This window comes from Myripristis murdjan, chromosome 3 (genome assembly GCF_902150065.1).
Source record: "Myripristis murdjan chromosome 3, fMyrMur1.1, whole genome shotgun sequence".
NCBI classification, from domain to species: domain Eukaryota; kingdom Metazoa; phylum Chordata; class Actinopteri; order Holocentriformes; family Holocentridae; genus Myripristis; species Myripristis murdjan.
In genome coordinates, this window is record NC_043982.1 from 45,947,997 (window position 1) to 45,967,794 (window position 19,798).

Below are 19,798 nucleotides of genomic sequence, written 5' to 3' on the forward strand. Positions count from 1 at the left end.
GTGATGATGAGCTCCACTGTACCACATGTTGCTCTACCAAGCGCAGCATTTTCACATTTTCGTTTTTAAAATGATCTGTTGGACGGGGTCGCTGCCCCACGGAGCGCAGCAGCAGCCAATGGGCGAGGCGGCTGCAGGTGACGTCAGGCCGCTGCCCCGCCCCCCCGGCATGGCTCGGCTCCGGTCGGTCAGAGCGCAGAGGGGTGGAGGAGCGGAGGAGGTGATGGACCGCGGCGAGCCCCGCCACGAAAACTTCCAGAGCCCCGCAGCTTAGCCCCGCACGGAGGAGACGCAGCGCCCGCGGACCGAGCAGCAGCCCCGGCATGGCGCCTCCGTCGAGGAGCCGGTAACCTCGTTAACGGGATTTCCTGTTGACACACAGAGCTACCTCCAGCATCGCAGAGAGAGAGAGAGAGAGAGAGAGAGAGAGAGAGAGAGAGGGGAGGAGGAGGAGAAGGTGTCGTGTGTGGAAACTGCATTGCCAAAACTGTCACTGTTGAATGTCACCGAGACGCGCCGGTGCCGCGCATCAAGGGATTATGGATCATTTCGCAGCCGAGTGCCTTGTGTCCATGTCCAGCCGGGCCATAGTTCACCCCAAAGCGGAGCCGCCTTGCGCTCCGCGGGGCGGGGAGGACAGAGACCCGCTGGTCAAGGACAACTCCTCTCTGTTCGTGGTCGCCAGGATTCTAGCGGATTTTAACCAGCAGCCGCCCACCGGCCCCGCCGAGCCGGAGCCGGAGCCGGAGCCGGCCGGAGGAGCGGAGCAGCGCGCAGAGGACGGGCGCGCCGGCACACCTTCCGCCGAGCCGGAGCCCGGCAGGACGCAGAGGGGGAAGCGGGTCAGAGGGCGGCCGGAGCCGGAGTCCCCCCAGAAAAAGCACAGATGCCATTACTCAGGCTGCGAGAAGGTGTACGGGAAGTCGTCCCACCTGAAGGCGCACCTCAGGACGCACACAGGTCAGTGCTCCCTCCGCCCGGGACGCCGGGACGAGAAGTTTGATTTTGTTTTTCCAGCAGCAGCCAGTTACAGTGATGTGACCTGAGCCCAGTTTGGGGCCCCTCCCTCCTCTTTAGTGTTATGAAGGTTTTGAGCAGAAAGAGAGAGAGAAATAAAACTAGAACTAGTCCCCCCCCCCCCCCCCCTCTGTGATGCTCAGAGGGGTGTGAGGTGACGGGCAGCGGCTCTGACTGAGTTTACAGAAATGTTCAGGGATGGAAACAAATCTCGAGCTGCAGCAGAGGAACTGAAACAGGCTGAGGTGCAACTGTGAAACCACAGGAATGTTTAAGGTGTGAAAGAGCAGGCGCGCACACACACACACACACACACACACACACACACACACACACACACACACACACACAGAGTCACTCAGGTTTCTCATTCAGAAGCCGCCTGCTTCCCGGTAGGTGTGTGAGTTGTTTTGTCCTCGAGGAGAGGATGCAGAGAGAGAACAAGAGAGAGAGAGAGGGAGAGAGAGAGAGAGAGAGAGAGAGAGAGAGAGAGGGTGGGCTGGTGGGTGGAGGGCTGGGTGCTAAGTTGTGACTCTCTAAGCTCTTTGTTGTGATGCACCACACCCCCGACAGGCAGGCTGCCGCTGATCTGGCCAGCAACAGACTCTGCTAGCTGAGCTCAGAGAGAGAGAGAAGAGGAAGAGGACGTGTGTGTGTGTGTGTGTGTGTGTGCGTAGTTTCCATGTAGTTTCCGTGCAGTTTGAGTCCCCCGGGGCTCTCGTGGTGTGACAGCCTCAGGCGACTCACACTGGAGCGTTCGGTCCGGCTGAATCCCGGAGCTGCAGCTGATGTGCTGTGGGGGAGCTCAGAGTGTCCACTTCAGGATTGTAGAAGCTGATCTTAATCCCTAATTTGGATTATTTCCAGAGGATCCATTTAAATGGTCCTCATTCTTTGGGCCGCAGCCCCTCGGTGACCCCGCGAGCGTCCCCGACCGCACATTGAGCACCACTGATGTAATGTTTTGTTAGAGAATGTGGTCACTGTGGCCTCAGTCACAGGGACCCCCCCCCCCCCAAACACACACACACACACACACACACACACACACACACACACTCCCATCCCCCAAGCCCTGCCCTCGGGCCTCTGTGACCTCTAATGCGGCCTGCACTGTGCATTATCCACACACACACACACACACACACACACACACACACACACACACGCACACAGTGACAATGCGGTGCGGGTGCAGCTTCTCCTCCAGTCTGTCACATCTGCTCTTTTTTATTTCTGCTGCTTCATATCGCTGGGAAAAAAAAAAAAAAAAACTGATGAGTGTTTGATGTTGGAAAAAAAAATCCCCATGTGAGGAGCCTGAACACAGAAATCTGCCTCTGATGATCAAAGAAACACACACACACACACATACACACACACACACACACACACGGGCCTGACTGAAGTATTACAGGCAGAGCAGGAGATGCAGAAAATGAATAACAACACAACCTGCCATATTAATAACATATGCAACACATGATAAACAGTTTGATTCAACATATTAAAGCAGCTGAGCCCAATGCCCTGAACACAGACGACTAAAGTGAAGTGCAGCTATGGTCATTTTTCTGTGTTCTGGATTACTAATAACTTGGTATTGGCCCTGAATAATCAATAAGATCACTATTGGTGGATCCCTGCTGTTTGGACCACAGCTTTGCTGCACCTCCACGTTCAGGTGAGCGAGGGGGGCTCGGCGGCCGGGGGCTCGTGGGCGAAGCTCGTGTCAGGCAGGACGTCAGCTGAAGTTTCACGGAGAAAGCACACTGCAAAAACGCCAAATCTTACCAAGATTATTTGTCTTATTTCAAGTCAAAAATGTCTTATTACTAGTCAAAATATCTCATTACACTTAAAATAAGACATGATCACCTCAGAAGTAACTTGTTTTTAGACAATTTTCACTCGTTTCAAGTGAAAATTTGCTTGAAACAATGAAAATTTGCTTGTTTCATTGGCAAAATTTGCCAGTGGAAAAAGTGAAAATTCACTTGAAAAAAGTGAAAATTAGCTAGAAACAAGAAACATTTTGCCAATGAAACAAGCAAATTTTCACTTGAAACAAGAGACAATTGTCTAAAAACAAGTTACTTCTGAGGTGATCATGTCTTATTTTAAGTGTAATGAGATATTTTGACTAGAAATAAGACAAATAGTCTTGGTTTTGAGTTTTTGCAGTGTGTGTCTCGCTGGTTTGAGGAGAATCGGCCCTCTGGTTGGCTCACTCCTCCAGCGTGTCTTCCCCGGCTGCGTCCCGCCCTCTGCGTCAGCCTCCGAGTGTCGGAGTGGGCGGAGCTTCGCCTGGCCGACGGCCACCTCCGGATTCCTCCGCCAAGACGAGCACGAAGCAGCGCGCGTTGAGTGATTTACTGCAGGCTGGGTGTGGAGGCTGTGCGTGTGTGTGTGTGTGTGTGTGTGTGTGAGGGTGAAGTGAGGATATGTGCAGTGTGCTGTGGCTGTGACACATGGCAGCAGCAGGCAGTGAACAGAGCGCCGTCTGTGCGAGGTATTTCCTGCCGTTGTGGAGCCTCGGTGGCCGAGGTCAGCTGGGAGGGGAGAGAGGCGGCCAGAGCGGACCAAGGTCGTCCAGAGGTTTTATTTAGACAGGAAGGCAGACCTGTGCAGATAGTGGGGCTATCAGGTGGCGAGGCTTCGCTCTGTCCAGGTTTCTCAGTTTCCTCCAGCAGAGACGGTGATCCCTGCTCCTGAGGCTGAAAACCCAGCACTCCTCTCCTCTGTCCAAACTAAAGCCCTTTGCACGGTACACTCCATATTTCTCAGTGCAATTTATGACTCTATTCTTTGCCAAAATTCATAACACGAGACCCAGAGAGAGCCTGGGCTCCATCCTGAGGCGGCGTCAGAGCAGCGAGGAGGCTGACGGGCCGCAAACTAACTCAACGACCTCAGGTCCGTTTCTGTCCGCTGGAGGTGCAGATCCTCAAAACACTGCGACACACACAGCTGGCCTGGGATCAGCCTGCAGAGCGGACCGTCTCAGTGTTTCCCAGTGGCTGCACTGCAAAAACGCAAAATCTTACCAAGATTATTTGTCTTATTCCTAGTCAAAATATCTCATTATGCTTAAAATAAGACATGATCACCTCAGAAGTAACTTGTTTTTAGACAATTTTCACTTGTTTCAAGTGAAAATTTGCTTGAAACGAGTGAAAATTTGCTTGTTTCATTGGCAAAATTTGCCAGTGGAAAAAGTGAAAATAAACTTGAAATAAGTGAAAATTAGCTCGAAACAAATTTTGCCAATGAAACAAGCAAATTTTCACTTGAAACAAGAGACAATTGTCTAAAAACAAGTTACTTCTGAGGTGATCATGTCTTATTTTAAGTGTAATGAGATATTTTGACTAGTAATAAGATTTTTGACTTGAAATAAGACAAATAATCTTGGTAAGATTTTGCGTTTTTGCAGTGTGAGTGTGTGTGTGTGTGTGTGTGTGTGTGAGACGGCTGAGCGGCCTCACTTCCTGTGTGTTTATCAGGCTCATGAAAAAACACAGACCTGAGCGTGTCTGAAAAGTCCGATGGCCGATCAGAGCGCTGGAGTCGGTGTGTAAACGTGACTGATGCAGTGTGAGGTTGTGTTTATTTTTAAATGTGTGACAGTTTTGGACAAAAAAACACAGATTTGATTTTGGCAAAGGCCTTAAACCGGCGTCTTCCCCCCAGGAAGACCGCGGGCCCTGTTTACATTTGGAAAGTGGGCTCTGGTGTCGGAGTCTGGACGGAACGCTGATGCTGGCCCGCTGTGGGATCCAGGCCGTGTCGAGTGTGTTCTGTGGAAATGCAGTGTGTTGTGGTGTGGATGGAGCATGAAGGCGACTATCAGATTCACCCGGTTTCATTTTTATGTGTGTCTTTGCCTCGGTGCCTGGTGATTCTGGGGCTGAACGAGGAGGTAAAAAAGTCACATCTGTTAATTTGACAGACACTGACTGTGATCTGATCCAGGATGATGATGATGATGATGATGATGATGGTGATGATGATGATGATGATGATGATGATGATGATGGTGATGATGATGATGATGGTGATGGTGATGATGATGATGATGTTCTCAGACAGTAGAGGTGTTTTGGGAGTTGAACTCTCGGCTCCTCCTGAGTTTTGGCTCGGAGTTCGTCCAGCTGCTGGGAGGGAGGCGACGAAACTGAGCCACATGGAAGTGAAAGCAAACAGTTTCCAGTCGGCGGGTTTTCCTCCGCTGATCTCTCTCTCTCTCTCTCTCTCTCTCTCTCTCTCTCTGTCTCTCTCTCTTTGACACATTTCTCTCCTCTTGCTCTCTCCTTTCACACGTGTCTTGCTCACCTTTCTTTCCTGTCTTTCGCTTTCTCCTCCTTCAGTCTACTCTCTCTCTGTCTCTCTCTCTCTCTCTCTCTCTCTCCCTCTAGTCAAATAATGTTCTCTGTTGTCTCTCGCTCTTATTGGCCAATAAGAGAACATGGGTCATCTGAGTTCAGTTGTGGTTTGGCTAACTGAGGTCTCCCTCCCTCTCTCTCTCTCTCTCTCTCTCTCTCTCTCTCTCTCTCCCTCCCTCTCTCTCTCTCCCACTCAGCAGTTTTGCTGCCAGCTCTCAGCAGCAGAGCGGAGAGAACAGGGAGTTTCCACTCTCAGCTCAAACCCATTAAAGTGCAGAGAATTAAAACCTGTTTCCATTTAGTTTGTCTCAATTTGCTCAGTCCACTTCACTTCGCTTCAGATCCTCTGCTGCCTTCATCGCCTCAGAAGGGAAACCTGGTTTTAAACAACCTGATGCTGATGTATTTGGGTTGATGCTGCTGGTAGTTTAGATTCTGCACTGATAATTCAACATCTTTACATCTGAGAATTTTGTGCAGAAATGACGTGTGTGCAGTGTTTCCCCTGCAGGTTTACTGTGTTCAGGGTGGGGAGGCCTTCAGAGCTCCATGTACCCCCGTTTGGAGAACTGCAGGTGGTACATGACATATACAAGAGAAACATATTAAGTTCAATATAAACTGTGAATGTGAGTCTGATAAATCCCATGTTCTCTTCAGTTCTCCCTCTGGGTTCCTGAAGGTGTCAGATGTGTGTTTGTGGTTTCAATCTGCTGCCGTGGTCGTGGAGCGAGGACGTTTGTTCACTCTGAGACCAAACAAATCCAGAAAGTGGATCAGTGGTTGAAGCTGGAAACAAGGAGGAAGAAGAGAAGAAGAAGCAGAAACACAAACAAGAGAATCTGCTCAGCATCAGGTTGTTGGTTCACACTGATGGAGCTGGACTGACCCTCTGACCACAGGAGGCTCAACTGGTCAGGACCAACTGGACTGACCCTCTGACCACAGGAGGCTCAACTGGTCAGGACCAACTGGACTGACCCTCTGACCACAGGAGGCTCAACTGGTCAGGACCAACTGGACTGACCCTCTGACCACAGGAGGCTCAACTGGTCAGGACCAACTGGACTGACCCTCTGACCACAGGAGGCTCAACTGGACCAACTGGACTGACCCTCTGACCACAGGAGGCTCAACTGGTCAGGACCAAGTGGACTGACCCTCTGACCACAGGAGGCTCAACTGGACAGGACCAACTGGACTGACCCTCTGACCTCAGGAGGCTCAACTGGACCAACTGGACTGACCCTCTGACCTCAGGAGGCTCAACTGGACCAACTGGACTGACCCTCTGACCACAGGAGGCTCAACTGGTCAGGACCAACTGGACTGACCCTCTGACCACAGGAGGCTCAACTGGACCAACTGGACTGACCCTTTGACCACAGGAGGCTCAACTGGTCAGGACCAACTGGACTGACCCTCTGACCACAGGAGGCTCAACTGGTCAGGACCAACTGGACCGACCCTCTGACCACAGAGGAGTTTTTGCTTTTCCAGTATTTTTTTGCACTGGCCAGGGGGGACTTGGGTTTGGGAATGGGATACTGGAGTTGCATTCATGTCAACTCAGAACTCGTTAAAAAAAAAGAGCTTCAACTTCAACCCAAAATAAAACTCTCCACTTAAAACTCAACTAATTATGGTAATACCACGACTACAACTACTAATAATAATGAAATACATTCATGTCTTACTCATGTGGAATCTGATAAGTATCTGAGTATCTGAACCAGTGAAGGACAGGAGCATCCCACTGACATCCAGTTTGGACAATCTGATAGAAAACAAATGTACAAGAGTGAAAGTGGTGTGTCGGAGTGCCAGTGAAGGTGTCGTGAGAGGAGCCGGCGGCAGGTCCCGTTCCTCTCATGTTCCTGTCTGGATCTCAGCAGAGACACAAAGAGAACCACTGATCCAAGCAGAACAACATCACTTTGACTTTTGAACATCTGTCTCTCTGTCTGTCTGCCTGTCTGTCTGTCTGTCTTCCACTCATATTTTTCTCTAGCTCCTCCCCTGCGTTCCTCAGCGTCTCGATGTCTCGGTGTCGCCCTGAGGAAAAACAAATCACCACATCGCACTCGTCACTTCGCTTCAAGCTAGAAAACAAACAGGTTCAACAAAACTCACCTGGAGGATTTGACTCCGGCGCTCCCGCTCAGGTTCACGCTTCAGCTTCAGGTTCAGGAGATCCGGGAGCGTCTGTCGTCCCCAGGCGGTCGGTGGGTAATTGGCTTCAGATAAGGCTGGTGTCTGAGTGTCTGTCGGAGATAAGTCAGTCAAAACAGCCGGCGGCGCGGTTTGCCCCGGGCGTCAGGCGGGGATTAATGACAGTAGCTTCGTTCTCAAGGATCAAACACAAAGTTAGGCTTCAGGCTCGTCTGCGGAGAGATGAAACGTCTGGAGCATGGTGTCGCCTTTAAAGACCTCGGAAAAGCTCAGTGTCGAGCTGGCTTTCGTTTGATGCCAGTAAGGGCTGACAGGTGAATCTTTGTTGTTCTGATGAAATAAATGAAGTTTAAATGACAGTTTCCTGTTTCCGAGGCCAAACAGGCAAACTGCAGACTTGTTGGTTGACTTCTTACTTTGGTGTACATGAAGTCTACCAAGCAGCATTGAACTATATTTTAGAACGAGGGCGGGGACGAAATGTTTATCTCCTGATTCAATACTATCACGATGCTTGGGTGCCAGTTCTTAAGTATTTCGATATTAAGATTATTTGTTTTTGAATTCTCCTCTAGTTTGTGTCTGTTTCATGAGGCTGTGATTCTCCCAGAGGTCACTAGAGGTCATTTTCTCCAGCGACGTCCAGTGTGACAAAAGTCTCTGCCTGCAGTGAAATGGCTGCTATGGGGGCCAACATCATCACACAGGAATCAAATGTGGCTCATTGAATCCACAAGAGTCTCAGCTTTCCAGTCAAAGCCAACTGATGCAGCTCCAAGACTGTGTAGGCCCCAGTCTGCACACACACACCATTTTACAACAGGCCACAAGAACACATGTGGACTGCAGGCTTTGGGGCCCAAACTGCATGGGATTAGCAGAAGGTGGGCGTGTCTGCAAAGGGGAGAGAACCCATTTTCATTCACACAGCTGGAGGTCAGAGGTCAAGGGACCCTGCTGGAGATGACCATGACAGATTTTCCCTCAACAAAACTAGCTGAACTTTGGAGCAACATTTAGTGACAAACTAGCATGACTTCGATTCCTTAGGTTGTCTAGTTTCGTGACACCAGCATCTTTACTTTAAAAACCCTGATTAACAAATAATAAAAAATGTAAAGGAAGAGTCAGTTTTCTGGAAAGCATCTCTCTGCAGCTGCTAGCTAAGGTCTTTACTGTAAATTTAACTCACATGCAAGGTGAACTACAAAATAAAAGACCCCTGGCTGCTGAGATTACTTGCGTTTCCCAAACGTGTCTGTGCAGTAAAGTCCCTGCGATAATGGAGCATTCCTCCTCAACATGTTATTTACAGAAAATGAAGGAGGGCCTCCCGAACCGTGAGGAACTGAAGGGAACACGAGGCTTTCCAGCTGGAGGAGGAGGACATAACTCAGAGAACGTCCTCCGCTCCGCTCATTTCTCAAGCGGGACGTCCTGTGAGGGCTCAGCTGAGGAGGATTTCAGATGAACCTTCCCTGAAAAAAACAGAGAGGCTGCAAATATGATTCACATTGTGAGATTCCTCTAAAACAATACAGATTTAAATTTACTGTCTCAGTCAGTCGGACAGCAGTTTGGGAAAAACAGATTGATGTTCCCACTGATATCTGATATTTTGTCAGGGTGTAAGTGTGTGTGTGGTGTTTTTGTCTCCGTTTTCCTCCTAAGCCAGGACACTAAATAATCCCCACCAAACAGCCAAACTTTAGTTCTCCAGCACAGATTTAGACCCCATCACGCCCTCGTGTGGTTTAATCTTGTCAAATTTCCTATTTAGACTGTATTTCGACTTTAGGCTAATGACTCCTATAGACTTCAAGTCTTTATGCTAAGCTAACAGAGGTGAAGACGGTGTCCAACATCTGGTCTCAGTCTGGGGAAGTTGGGAAAAGAGGATTTTGCCCAAAATGTTGGCGTTGAGGATCCCTGAATTGAATGGAATTGAAATCGTATCTAATCACAGACTTTGCAGACGATATCATATTGTATCGTGATGAAACTTGTGATTTACACCCTGATGATCGCTGCCCCCCTGTGGCCAAACTCCTCGGTAGTCCTCTAAGTGAAGACAGCAGGTTTGGGATCATGCACGACGACACAGTGACAAAAAGTACACTTCATATCTTTTGTTAAATTCCTTCTACAAACATGATGTAAGTCTGGACGTATGGGTGGACACTGAAACGGGACCTTCTGGCGGAGGGATACAACCACGAGGCTGCGATTCTAGTTTTTGTTTCCTAAATCGCACGTGAAGTTAAATCACGCCAGCGCGGCTCTTTAAAACCTGAACCCGCCGCCCTCCCTGCCTCGTCGTGCTGCTGCTCCTCGTCGTGTCGCGTACGCCGAAATGCAAACCCCCCTGACACGACGTGACGTGATGCAACACGAGTGTGTGTGGCGGCGGCGCTAACGCAGCCGCGCACTTAAAGAAAGACAAAGGAAGGATGTCAAAGTGACCTCGCCGCTCCTCGACATGGACCTGCAGCGGCGGCCACAGTGGGGCTGCCACACGGAGCATGTAATAACATATTTCACAGTCTGTTTGCTTTTTTGTCTGAATTCGGGGTCTTTGTCCTCTTCCCTTTGTCGTCCAGTGATCACGCCCCCCTACCCCCTCTCTCCCCGTCCCGTCCCGTCCCGTCCCGGGCCCCCCGCCGGCCTCAGCCCAGTGACCCGGGCCTTCGGGGGGATCCGTGTGCCACATACATTTAAGCCTCAGGAGCTTTTACTGAAGAGCGTCAGCAGTGGAAAAGTACTGAGGAGGGTCGCTCGGCATCCCCGTCCCCTCGCTGACGGCGTGGCAGCCGCGCACACGGCCCGGCCAAACTATCTGCCAGAGCCACACTTCCTCTCAGAAGGGATATCGCATGTCGTCCATCATCCTCCATCTGTCTCTCCGGCTCCTGGAGGTTTTCCGTCGCACAAGAGGAGTGCCGGGCTTGTCCGCGGCCCTGCTGCAGGTCGCAGGGCGGCTTTAACACGTAGACTTCAGAGAGCTGGCTGCCTTTAACGTTGCACAAATAATAATTTAAAGCAGAATAAATAAATTGCATCCAGAGTGTTTGAAATCAGAGACAGACTGTGAATTCAGGGGAATTTGTGTTTAGGGTTAGGACACATGAAAAAAACAACATGTATGTCTGTCAGGTGGTTCAATTTGGGGACAAACTGACCAGGAAGTGAGATGAATGTGTTGTCCTCTTCAAAATAAGGTGGTAAACAAATAGAGAAGTGAGGTATGAACACAGAGGCTGGAAAGTTTTAGACTTTTTGTCGTTTATGTACTAAATAGTGAAGGCGTTGGTTTATAGATTATGTAACACAAGCGGGGCAGATATAATTAGCTTTTCATTCACTGATATATTGTTTTTATCTGTTGTTCCTTTATTTTTTTTTTTACTCATTTTTATGTGCACTTGTTTTGTCAAGTGGAAAAGAGCGACTGACAGAAACTACTACTGCTGCTGCTGCTGCCACCAGGCCTGTTTGTGCTGAATCAGCACCAAACACACCGTAGTAATACTGAGCGTGTGTGTGTGTGTGTGTGTGTGTGTGTGTGTGTGTGTGCAGGGAATGGGTTTCAGCTGATAATTCATTTCAGTTCAGTGGGAAAAAATGACTCAGTGGTGAATTAATTTTTTTGTTCTGTCTGAAAAAGGAGAGGAAAACAGGAAATTAATAACAGATCAACACTGCAAAAAAAAAAAAAAAAAAAGAATTCAGTGTAATCTTCAGATTTCAAATCTGACTTTTCCTCCAACAAGGTGGAAGGTGGGATGAGATAATCCCACTTGTTTTCAGCGCTAATCAGCTTGTCTCCTGAATTTTCCTCGTTGTCTTGATCCCAGTACAGCTCTTCATACTGAAACAAGTGGGATTATCTCAGATTATCTCATCCCACCGGTGACTTTTTTTTTTTACCTTGTTGGAAGAAAAACAAGATTTGAACTGGAGATGAGACTGAAGCCCTGGATCAGCTCCTCAGCAGGGCGTCACCACGGCAACACTGCAGAGGTCAAAGGTCAACCTGAGGGCGCTGACCTCACCGTTGCCAGGACACACTTTTGTTTTTTTTTCAGGGAGAAACTGTTTTTGAGGAGCTGAGTTTTGGGAAAAGTCTGAAAGAGGACGTTTAAATCGTCTGATGGGAGGTTTATTCCTCTCGCCGCCTCACGCTGTGTGTCTCTGCTGAGCCCAGATCAGTGTGGTGATCACTGTGGTCACTGTTTTCTCAGTAACAGCTTCACAGCCGTCATTCAGAAACAGGCTGTGCGCTTTGTCGCCTGGTTTTGGTTTTCTGGTCGCCTGTGAGGAAGAACGACTCGGTTTGGCTTTCTGCTCAGAGTCTGAGGGGATTTTTTAACCCCAGCCTGTCCTCTGGTGGAGTGTGTGTGTGTGTGTCTGTGTGTGTGTGTGTGTGTGTGTGTTTGTTTGGCTCCATTCTCTTCCACAGCAAAACAACTTCCAAAATAAAATCCCACTTTCAGCAGAAACCAAGAGCAAGTCCCGCTTCCCAGTTTTTGAGGAAATTAAACGCCTCTTAAATTTATTAAATGCCCCTTTTCTCGTGATTTTCTAGTTTGAATTGGAAAGTAGATCCGGCAGGCAGCGTGCAGAATGCAGAAACATCCACATAGTAACCTTACGCCCGACAGAAACGACTTGATCGTACTTTCACAAATAAATGTAATGATACGCAAACAGAGCAAGGACTCGACCCACTTTTCATTTTGCCTCAACCTTTATCCATGCAGACGCTACTGGAGCATTACGGGGTCACTGACTTTGCTCAAGGGCACTGCAGAAGCAACTGTTGAGGCAGTGGGCCGCTGATGTGCTACAGATTTAAACAGCACAGAGTCAAAATGTGAGTTTGTGGCTGAAGCAGCCGCCTTCTAATGTTCTGCTTCTCAACATTCAGAAACCACACAGCTGATGATCGGCTGTGGAAAGTAAAACGTTTCCCCGCTTAGGGACTATTTTCCCTGGCGGAGGAGGAGGAGGGAGGTTTTTGTTTTGTTGGTGACAGAGCTCTGAGATTCAGCTCCAGGTAAAAAGTCTTAAAAAAAATCTTAATTTGCTCTTGCGTTCTCTCCATCACTCTCTCACTCTCTCTCTCTCTCTCCTGGACTCGCTGTGCTCCTCGGTGTCTCTCGCCCCCTCAGCCCCGCCGGTGCGTCCAGATTGCTGCTCGCTGTGATATTTGGCCGAGCGTCCGGCCGGCTGCTCCTCAGCTTCTCTTCCTCCTGATTTTTCCAAACACATTAAACTCCAGGTTTCCGGCGCTGTGGTTTCACGAGACGCTCAGGTGGGAGCATGGATTGATCTAAATCTGGTCAAATCTTTATGTGCCAGCTGCTGCCGCCGTGTCTGCTGTCCCGTGTGGGGAGGCCGTCCCAGGATCCTGACTGATTTCCCAAAAACGTGCGTTTGCGTTTGTGGTCGCGGTCGGACAAATCCAAGAGAGGCTGATGTGTTTGTGTTTATTCATGAACTCAGACATGTTGTGTTTAGGTCCTCTGTACTGTGTGTGTGTGTGTGTGTGTGTGTGTGTGACCCAGTTTCTCCACACAGATCATTAAACTTTCATCCAATCTATTTTTTTTTCTCTCTCACATGATCAGTGCAGTGCCTCGGCAGCTCGGTGACCTCTGACCTCTGAGCTCAGCCTCTCGCTCTGTTGTTCTGTCGTTTCATCTGAAAACTCTTCTTTCATCTCAAAACTCTTCTTTCATCTGAAAACTCTTCTTTCATCTGAAAACTCTTCTTTCATCTCAAAACTCTTCCTTCATCTCAAAACTCTTCTTTCATCTCAAAACTCTTCTTTCTTCTCAAAACTCTTCTTTCTTCTCAGTCTGTTCGCCTTAAATCTCCTTCTCCTCAGAGGAAGTGGAGGATGTGACGGTGGAGGAAACACTCTCCCGTCTTGCTGCTTCAGGGGTTTTGAGATTTCTTCAGTTTGTGCAGGAACGTTTTGACACGGGCGCTCAATCTCGTTTGATCAAATCAAACAACCAATCACCTCCAGGAGGCGTGGCCACCTCAGCGCCGAGCATGTCTCGTGCACATGCACCGTGCACTGCTGCTCGCACGCTCGCTTCCCCTCCCCAGACAAACCTAGCCTAGCATAGCCTAGCGTAGCCTAGCATAGCATAGCATAGCGTAGCCTAGCCTAGCCTAGCCTAGCATAGCGTAGCCTAGCCTAGCCTAGCCTAGCATAGACTAGCATAGTGTAGCCTAGCCTAGCCTAGCCTAGCATAGACTAGCATAGTGTAGCCTAGCCTAGCCTAGCCTAGCTCTGGTACTGCAGCACAGCTCAGCGTGTGCAGAGAGACCACATCTATCATCTCAGGGGAGGGGCTAAACCTCGGGTGGGAGGGGCTGAACCTCAGGTGGGAGGGGCTGAACCGCAGGTGGGAGTGGCTGAACATCGGGTGGGTGGGGCTGAACCTCATGTGGGAGGGGCTTAACCGCAGGTGGGAGTGGCTGAACCTCAGGTGGGAGGGGCTTGGGGGAGGGAACAGTCCACACCCATCAACAGAGGATTTATATTTTATTTTATTTTTAGAAAAATCAGATTTTTAGACTTCAGTCGTCGTCACACTCTGAGGTCACACGCTGTAAACAAATCTTCAGTCTCATCCTCACACTTCAAATCTTGTTTTTCCTCCAACAAAGTGACAAAAAACCCACCAGTGGGAGGAGATAATCCCACCTGTTGCCTCCACTAGCAGCTGGTTTCCAGGATGTTCTTGAGTCAGGTGTGGCCTGGTCCTGCAGGCTGCTCAGCCTCAGCTCTAACACTTTAACTCTGACCACTGTGACTTGTCAGCATGGAGATATTTTGCAATGTGTATCTGTGTGTGTTTATCTTTGTGTGTGTGTGTGTGTGTGTGTGTGAGGCTTCATGTGTGTGAATCACACAGGCTGCTATTGGAGCAGTGTGAGTGATGGTGGTTACTAGGCAGGAAGTACACAGCCTCTGTGCAGTGTGTGACTGCTGCTCCATTGCTCTTTCCCCCTCTCACTCTCTCTGTGTTTGTATGTGTGTGTGTATGTATGTATGTGTGTGTTTGTGCGTGTGTGTGTGGGAGGTCGGGAGGGGGTCACATACAGATTGAAAGAAGTGGATGAGTGTAAAATTTCATGTGCACAAACGTGCTGTGGGTGTAAACATGTGAGCACAGGCATGTGCTGCACCGCACGTGTGTATGCAGGCACACACACACACACACACACATGCAGACATGTACAGACACACACACACACATGCAGACACACACATTAAGGATGGGAGTCAGCAGGAAACCCTCATTATGATAAAAGTTCCAGATGCATTGTGATTATTTTTTTCTGGTGTTTTTCTTTGCAGCGTCGTGAGAAATGAGAGCAGCGAGGACAGTTTACAGCATGTTGGTCTAAACGCACGAAATGAAAGAGGAGTCTAATGAGCTGCAGTGGGAGGAGGGTTAGGGTTAGTAGGCCTAAATAAAATTAAATAAAATAGAATTATAATCACAAAAAGGGGGAGTGATGTGAAAATGCAGTCATATGTGATTCTGTAGTTATTGCGATTAGATTTTACAAGATGGAAGAAATTTTACAAGAAAAGCACCAGAAAATTAGAAATAAAATAGACTAAAATAAAATTGAAGTCAGATTTATTGAAAAACAAATCTGCCCCTCCAGGTGGCGCTGTGGCGCTCGCTGAAGGCCGACCGGAGTGAAGCAGGCTGAGCAGCCAGACGGCCTGACTTCCTGTTGGAAGCGTCACAGCTGTCTGTGATGTGTGTGACGCTCTGGTTGTTTTTTCCTGTTTTGTGCCGCGGCCTTCGGGTTTCCTCTGAATCACCACATCATCTGTTGGTTTTCTCTTCTCGTTGTTTCTTCCTTCAGTTTTTGTTGGTTTCTGAGTCGAGCCGACGGGCGACTCCGGAGGCTGTATGGCCGCCTCCCGGCTTCTGCAAGGCTCCGCTCGCCTTAACATGCTGCCATGTCAAATAACCTTTTTCTGTTCTTTTTTCTTTTCCTTTCTTTTCTTTCTTTCTTTTTTTTTTTTTTTTTACAATTTTTTTTTTTTTACAATTTAAAAAAAAAAAAATTATATCACCTTACTGTCCCTGAATTGATACTTTGTTAATTAGTTAGTTAATTTAAATAACTACAAATAAAATAATAAGAATAAAATAAATTAATAACTAAAATAAAAATAAAATGAATTAAAAATTTTTTAATTACATTTGAATTAAACCACAATTCATCAGTTGTCTCAAATTTCATCGTTTCAATCATAGAGAAAGTACATTCATATTTGACATACCTATTATTATTGTTGTTGCTATTTAATTTAATTTATTTTTTATTATTAATAGTATTTTATTCTGTTGAATTGAATTCATTTATTTCATTTTTACATTTCTCTTCTATTTATTCTATTTATTCACTGCTGAGATCCAGACAGGAACATGAGAACGTTCACTGGCACTCCGACACACCACTTTCACTCTTGTACATTTTGTTTTCTATCAGATTGTCCAAACTGGGGGGGGCAGCTGGGGGGGCGAGGCCTGTTTTCAGGGTGGCAGCTGCCGGCCCAGGCCACCCTGGTAGATCCGGCCCTGGATAAAAACAGTAAAATATTAGAAGTAAAAGATGCACAGAGGGAAGATGGAGATTGTCTTTCCTTCTGTTTTCGTATAATTTGATTCTCCGGCCTCCGCTCGGCCGGCTCAGCTCCACTCTCTGCTCTTTTGTCGAAGCAAAGGAACGCACCAACAGAGAGGCTTTTCTTCCTCACTGCTGCTGCTGCACGCTGATTACTCTGTACCAGGCTGCCACAGGTCCACACACACACACACACACACACACACACACACACACACACACACACACACACACTGCACAGAGACATAAATACAGACATACACAGACACGTGCACAAGCTAAATACATAGTACAGATAATGTATGCACACACACACACACACACACACACACGCGCACACACACACACTGCACAGAGACATAAATACAGACATACACAGACACGTGCACAAGCTAAATACATTGTACAGATAATGTATTCACACACACACACAGACACACACACACACAGCGTCCAGTGTCAGTGTTGAAGAAAAGGAGCAGCGTGCAGTTCCAGCCCAGGGTCCCCTCAGGTTGCTGGTTTGAATCCCTACTCCATCATTTCATCATGTTATTCATTTTATTCTTTTCATTCTTGATCATTTTATTGTGAAAGTCACGCACTCGACACTGAAACACTGCTCTGTGTGTGTTTTCACCCACTGATACATACCTCAGTATGTGATCAGTGATGCGACATCTTAAGTCTCCAACAGATCGATTCGATCCGAAGCAGCAAATATCTTTTTTCAAAAAAAAAAAAAAAAAAAAAAAACGGGCAATGCAAAATCACTTTTAAAATCTTAAACTTGAAGCGGAGACCAGATCTTCCTCTGCTTCCTGTGCTGGACTCTCATCTTGTCGTCCTCTGAGCCAAACACTCCACTCAGGAAATCCACGTGAAGTCGTTGGGAGTGTTTACCGAGCCGCCGCGTCAAACTGAACAACATAAAGTACAAACATTTCATAAACAATAAATCCCACGAATCTGTAGGAATACAAATGACTCTAATCCATATGCATCTCTACATGTAATAAATCACTTGGCATAGATTACAGCCTTTGTAGTCCACGCAGATTAAACAGACACAGGCTGACAGGCTGAATCTGAACATGTGACACATCAGTTGTAAAATAAACATGTCATACTGACAGTAATACTTCAATATTATACTTCAATATTATACTTCAGTATCATGTTCCACATGGAGTTCATTAGCAGAGACCTGACAAACAGAGAGGAGCGGAGGACCATCAGCTCTCTGCTGCCTCCAGGAAGTGACCTCAGAACAGGAAGTCACACACAACTGGACGTGATGCAAACCCGTCAAAATAAAGTGCCGGCAGGTGCAGAAACACAACCCAAACACGCCCCAGTCGTGCACGCTCCCCGGTCGAGCTCGCTCCCCGTCCAGCTGTTTGTCCATCTGGCTGTTTGTCCGCCTGTTTGTCTGGCTGTTTGTCTGACTGTTTGTCCGGCTGACTGTTTGTCCGGCTGTTTGTCCGTCCGACTGTTTGTCTGTCTGGCTGTTTGTCCATCTGGCTGTTTGTCTGTCCAGCTGTTTGTCTGTCCAGCTGTTTGTCTGGCTGTTTGTCCGACTGTTTGTCCGGCTGTTTGTCCATCTGGCTGTTTGTCCAGCTGTTTGTCCGGCTGTTTGTCCGGCTGTTTGTCTGGCTGTTTGTCCGGCTGTTTGTCCGGCTGTTTGTCCGGCTGACTGTTTGTCCGGCTGACTGTTTGTCCGGCTGTTTGTCCAGCTGCTTGTTCGACTGTTTGTCCGGCCGACTGTTTGTCCGGCTGTTTGTCTGTCTGGCTGTTTGTCCGGCTGGCTGTTTGTCTGTCCGGCTGTTTGTCTGACTGTTTGTCCGGCTGTCTGTCCGGCTGTTTGTCTGACTGTTTGTCCGGCTGTTTGTCCGACTGTTTGTCCGGCTGTTTGTCTGTCCGGCTGTTTGTCTGACTGTTTGTCCGTCTGGCTGTTTGTCTGGCTGTTTGTCCGGCTGCCTGTTTGTCTGGCTGTTTGTCTGGCTGTTTGTCCGGCTGTTTGTCTGGCTGTTTGTCTGGCTGTTTGTCCGGCTGTTTGTCTGGCTGTTTGTCTGGCTGTTTGTCCGTCTGACTGTTTGTCTGGTTGTTTGTCCGTCCGGCTGTTTGTCTGGCTGTTTGTGTGGCTGTTTGTGTGGCTGTTTGTCCGTCTGGCTGTTTGTCTGGCTGTTTGTCCGGCTGTTTGTCTGACTGTTTGTCTGACTGTTTGTCTGGCTGTTTGTCTGTCTGGCTGTTTGTCCGGCTGTTTGTTCGGCTGTTTGTCCGGCTGTTTGTCCGGCTGTTTGTTCGGCTGTTTGTCTGGCTGTTTGTCTGGCTGTTTGTCCGTCTGGCTGTTTGTCTGGCTGTTTGTCCGACTGTTTGTCTGGCTGTTTGTCCGACTGTTTGTCTGGCTGTTTGTCCGGCTGCCTGTTTGTCTGGCTGTTTGTGTCGGTGTTGCAGGATGTGTAGATAGACCATCTGTTCCTGAAGATGTTCACTAACTTCTGAGCTCGTTTCCGTGGTCGCCTCAGAGCTCTCCTCCTCAGAGCTCTCCTCCTCACAGCTCTCCTCCTCACAGCTCTCCTCCTCAGAGCTCTCCTCCTCACAGCTCTCCTCCTCACAGCTCTCCTCCTCAGAGCTCTCCTCCTCACAGCTCTCCTCCTCACAGCTCTCCTCCTCAGAGCTCTCCTCCTCAGAGCTCTCCTCCTCACAGCTCTCCTCCTCAGAGCTCTCCTCCTCACAGCTCTCCTCCTCACAGCTCTCCTCCTCAGAGCTCTCCTCCTCACAGCTCTCCTCCTCACAGCTCTCCTCCTCAGAGCTCTCCTCCTCAGAGCTCTCCTCCTCCTCACAGCTCTCCTCCTCACAGCTCTCCTCCTCACAGCTCTCCTCCTCAGAGCTCTCCTCCTCAGAGCTCTCCTCCTCCTCACAGCTCTCCTCCTCACAGCTCTCCTCCTCAGAGCTCTCCTCCTCAGAGCTCTCCTCCTCAGAGCTCTCCTCCTCCTCACAGCTCTCCTCCTCACAGCTCTCCTCCTCAGAGCTCTCCTCCTCAGAGCTCTCCTCCTCAGAGCTCTCCTCCTCCTCACAGCTCTCCTCCTCACAGCTCTCCTCCTCAGAGCTCTCCTCCTCAGAGCTCTCCTCCTCCTCACAGCTCTCCTCCTCAGAGCTCTCCTCCTCAGAGCTCTCCTCCTCAGAGCTCTCCTCCTCCTCAGAGCTCTCCTCCTCAGAGCTCTCCTCCTCCTCAGAGCTCTCCTCCTCAGAGCTCTCCTCCTCAGAGCTCTCCTCCTCCTCACAGCTCTCCTCCTCAGAGCTCTCCTCCTCAGAGCTCTCCTCCTCAGAGCTCTCCTCCTCACAGCTCTCCTCCTCAGAGCTCTCCTCCTCACAGCCCTCCTCCTCACAGCTCTCCTCCTCAGAGCTCTCCTCCTCACAGCCCTCCTCCTCACAGCTCTCCTCCTCACAGCTCTCCTCCTCACAGCTCTCCTCCTCACAGCTCTCCTCCTCACAGCTCTCCTCCTCACAGCTCTCCTCCTCAGAAAGCAGAAGGCCAGCTCCTCACAGCAGCA

General features: G+C 48.9%; 1 protein-coding gene and 1 pseudogene across 1 annotated transcript in view; one reads left to right on the plus strand and one right to left on the minus strand.

The window, feature by feature from the left end:
- Positions 1–214: 214 nt before the first annotated feature.
- LOC115356947 (Krueppel-like factor 13) overlaps positions 215–19,798 on the plus strand; it is a 34,200-nt gene continuing 14,616 nt past the window's right edge. Inside the window, exon 1 of the mRNA XM_030048268.1 lies at positions 215–960. Coding sequence (XP_029904128.1) covers positions 501–960 — 460 coding nt within the window. The 5' untranslated portion in view covers positions 215–500. The remainder of the gene's footprint in view (positions 961–19,798) is intronic.
- Positions 13,868–19,798, minus strand: part of LOC115380330 (cilia- and flagella-associated protein 251-like) — a 9,195-nt pseudogene continuing 3,264 nt past the window's right edge.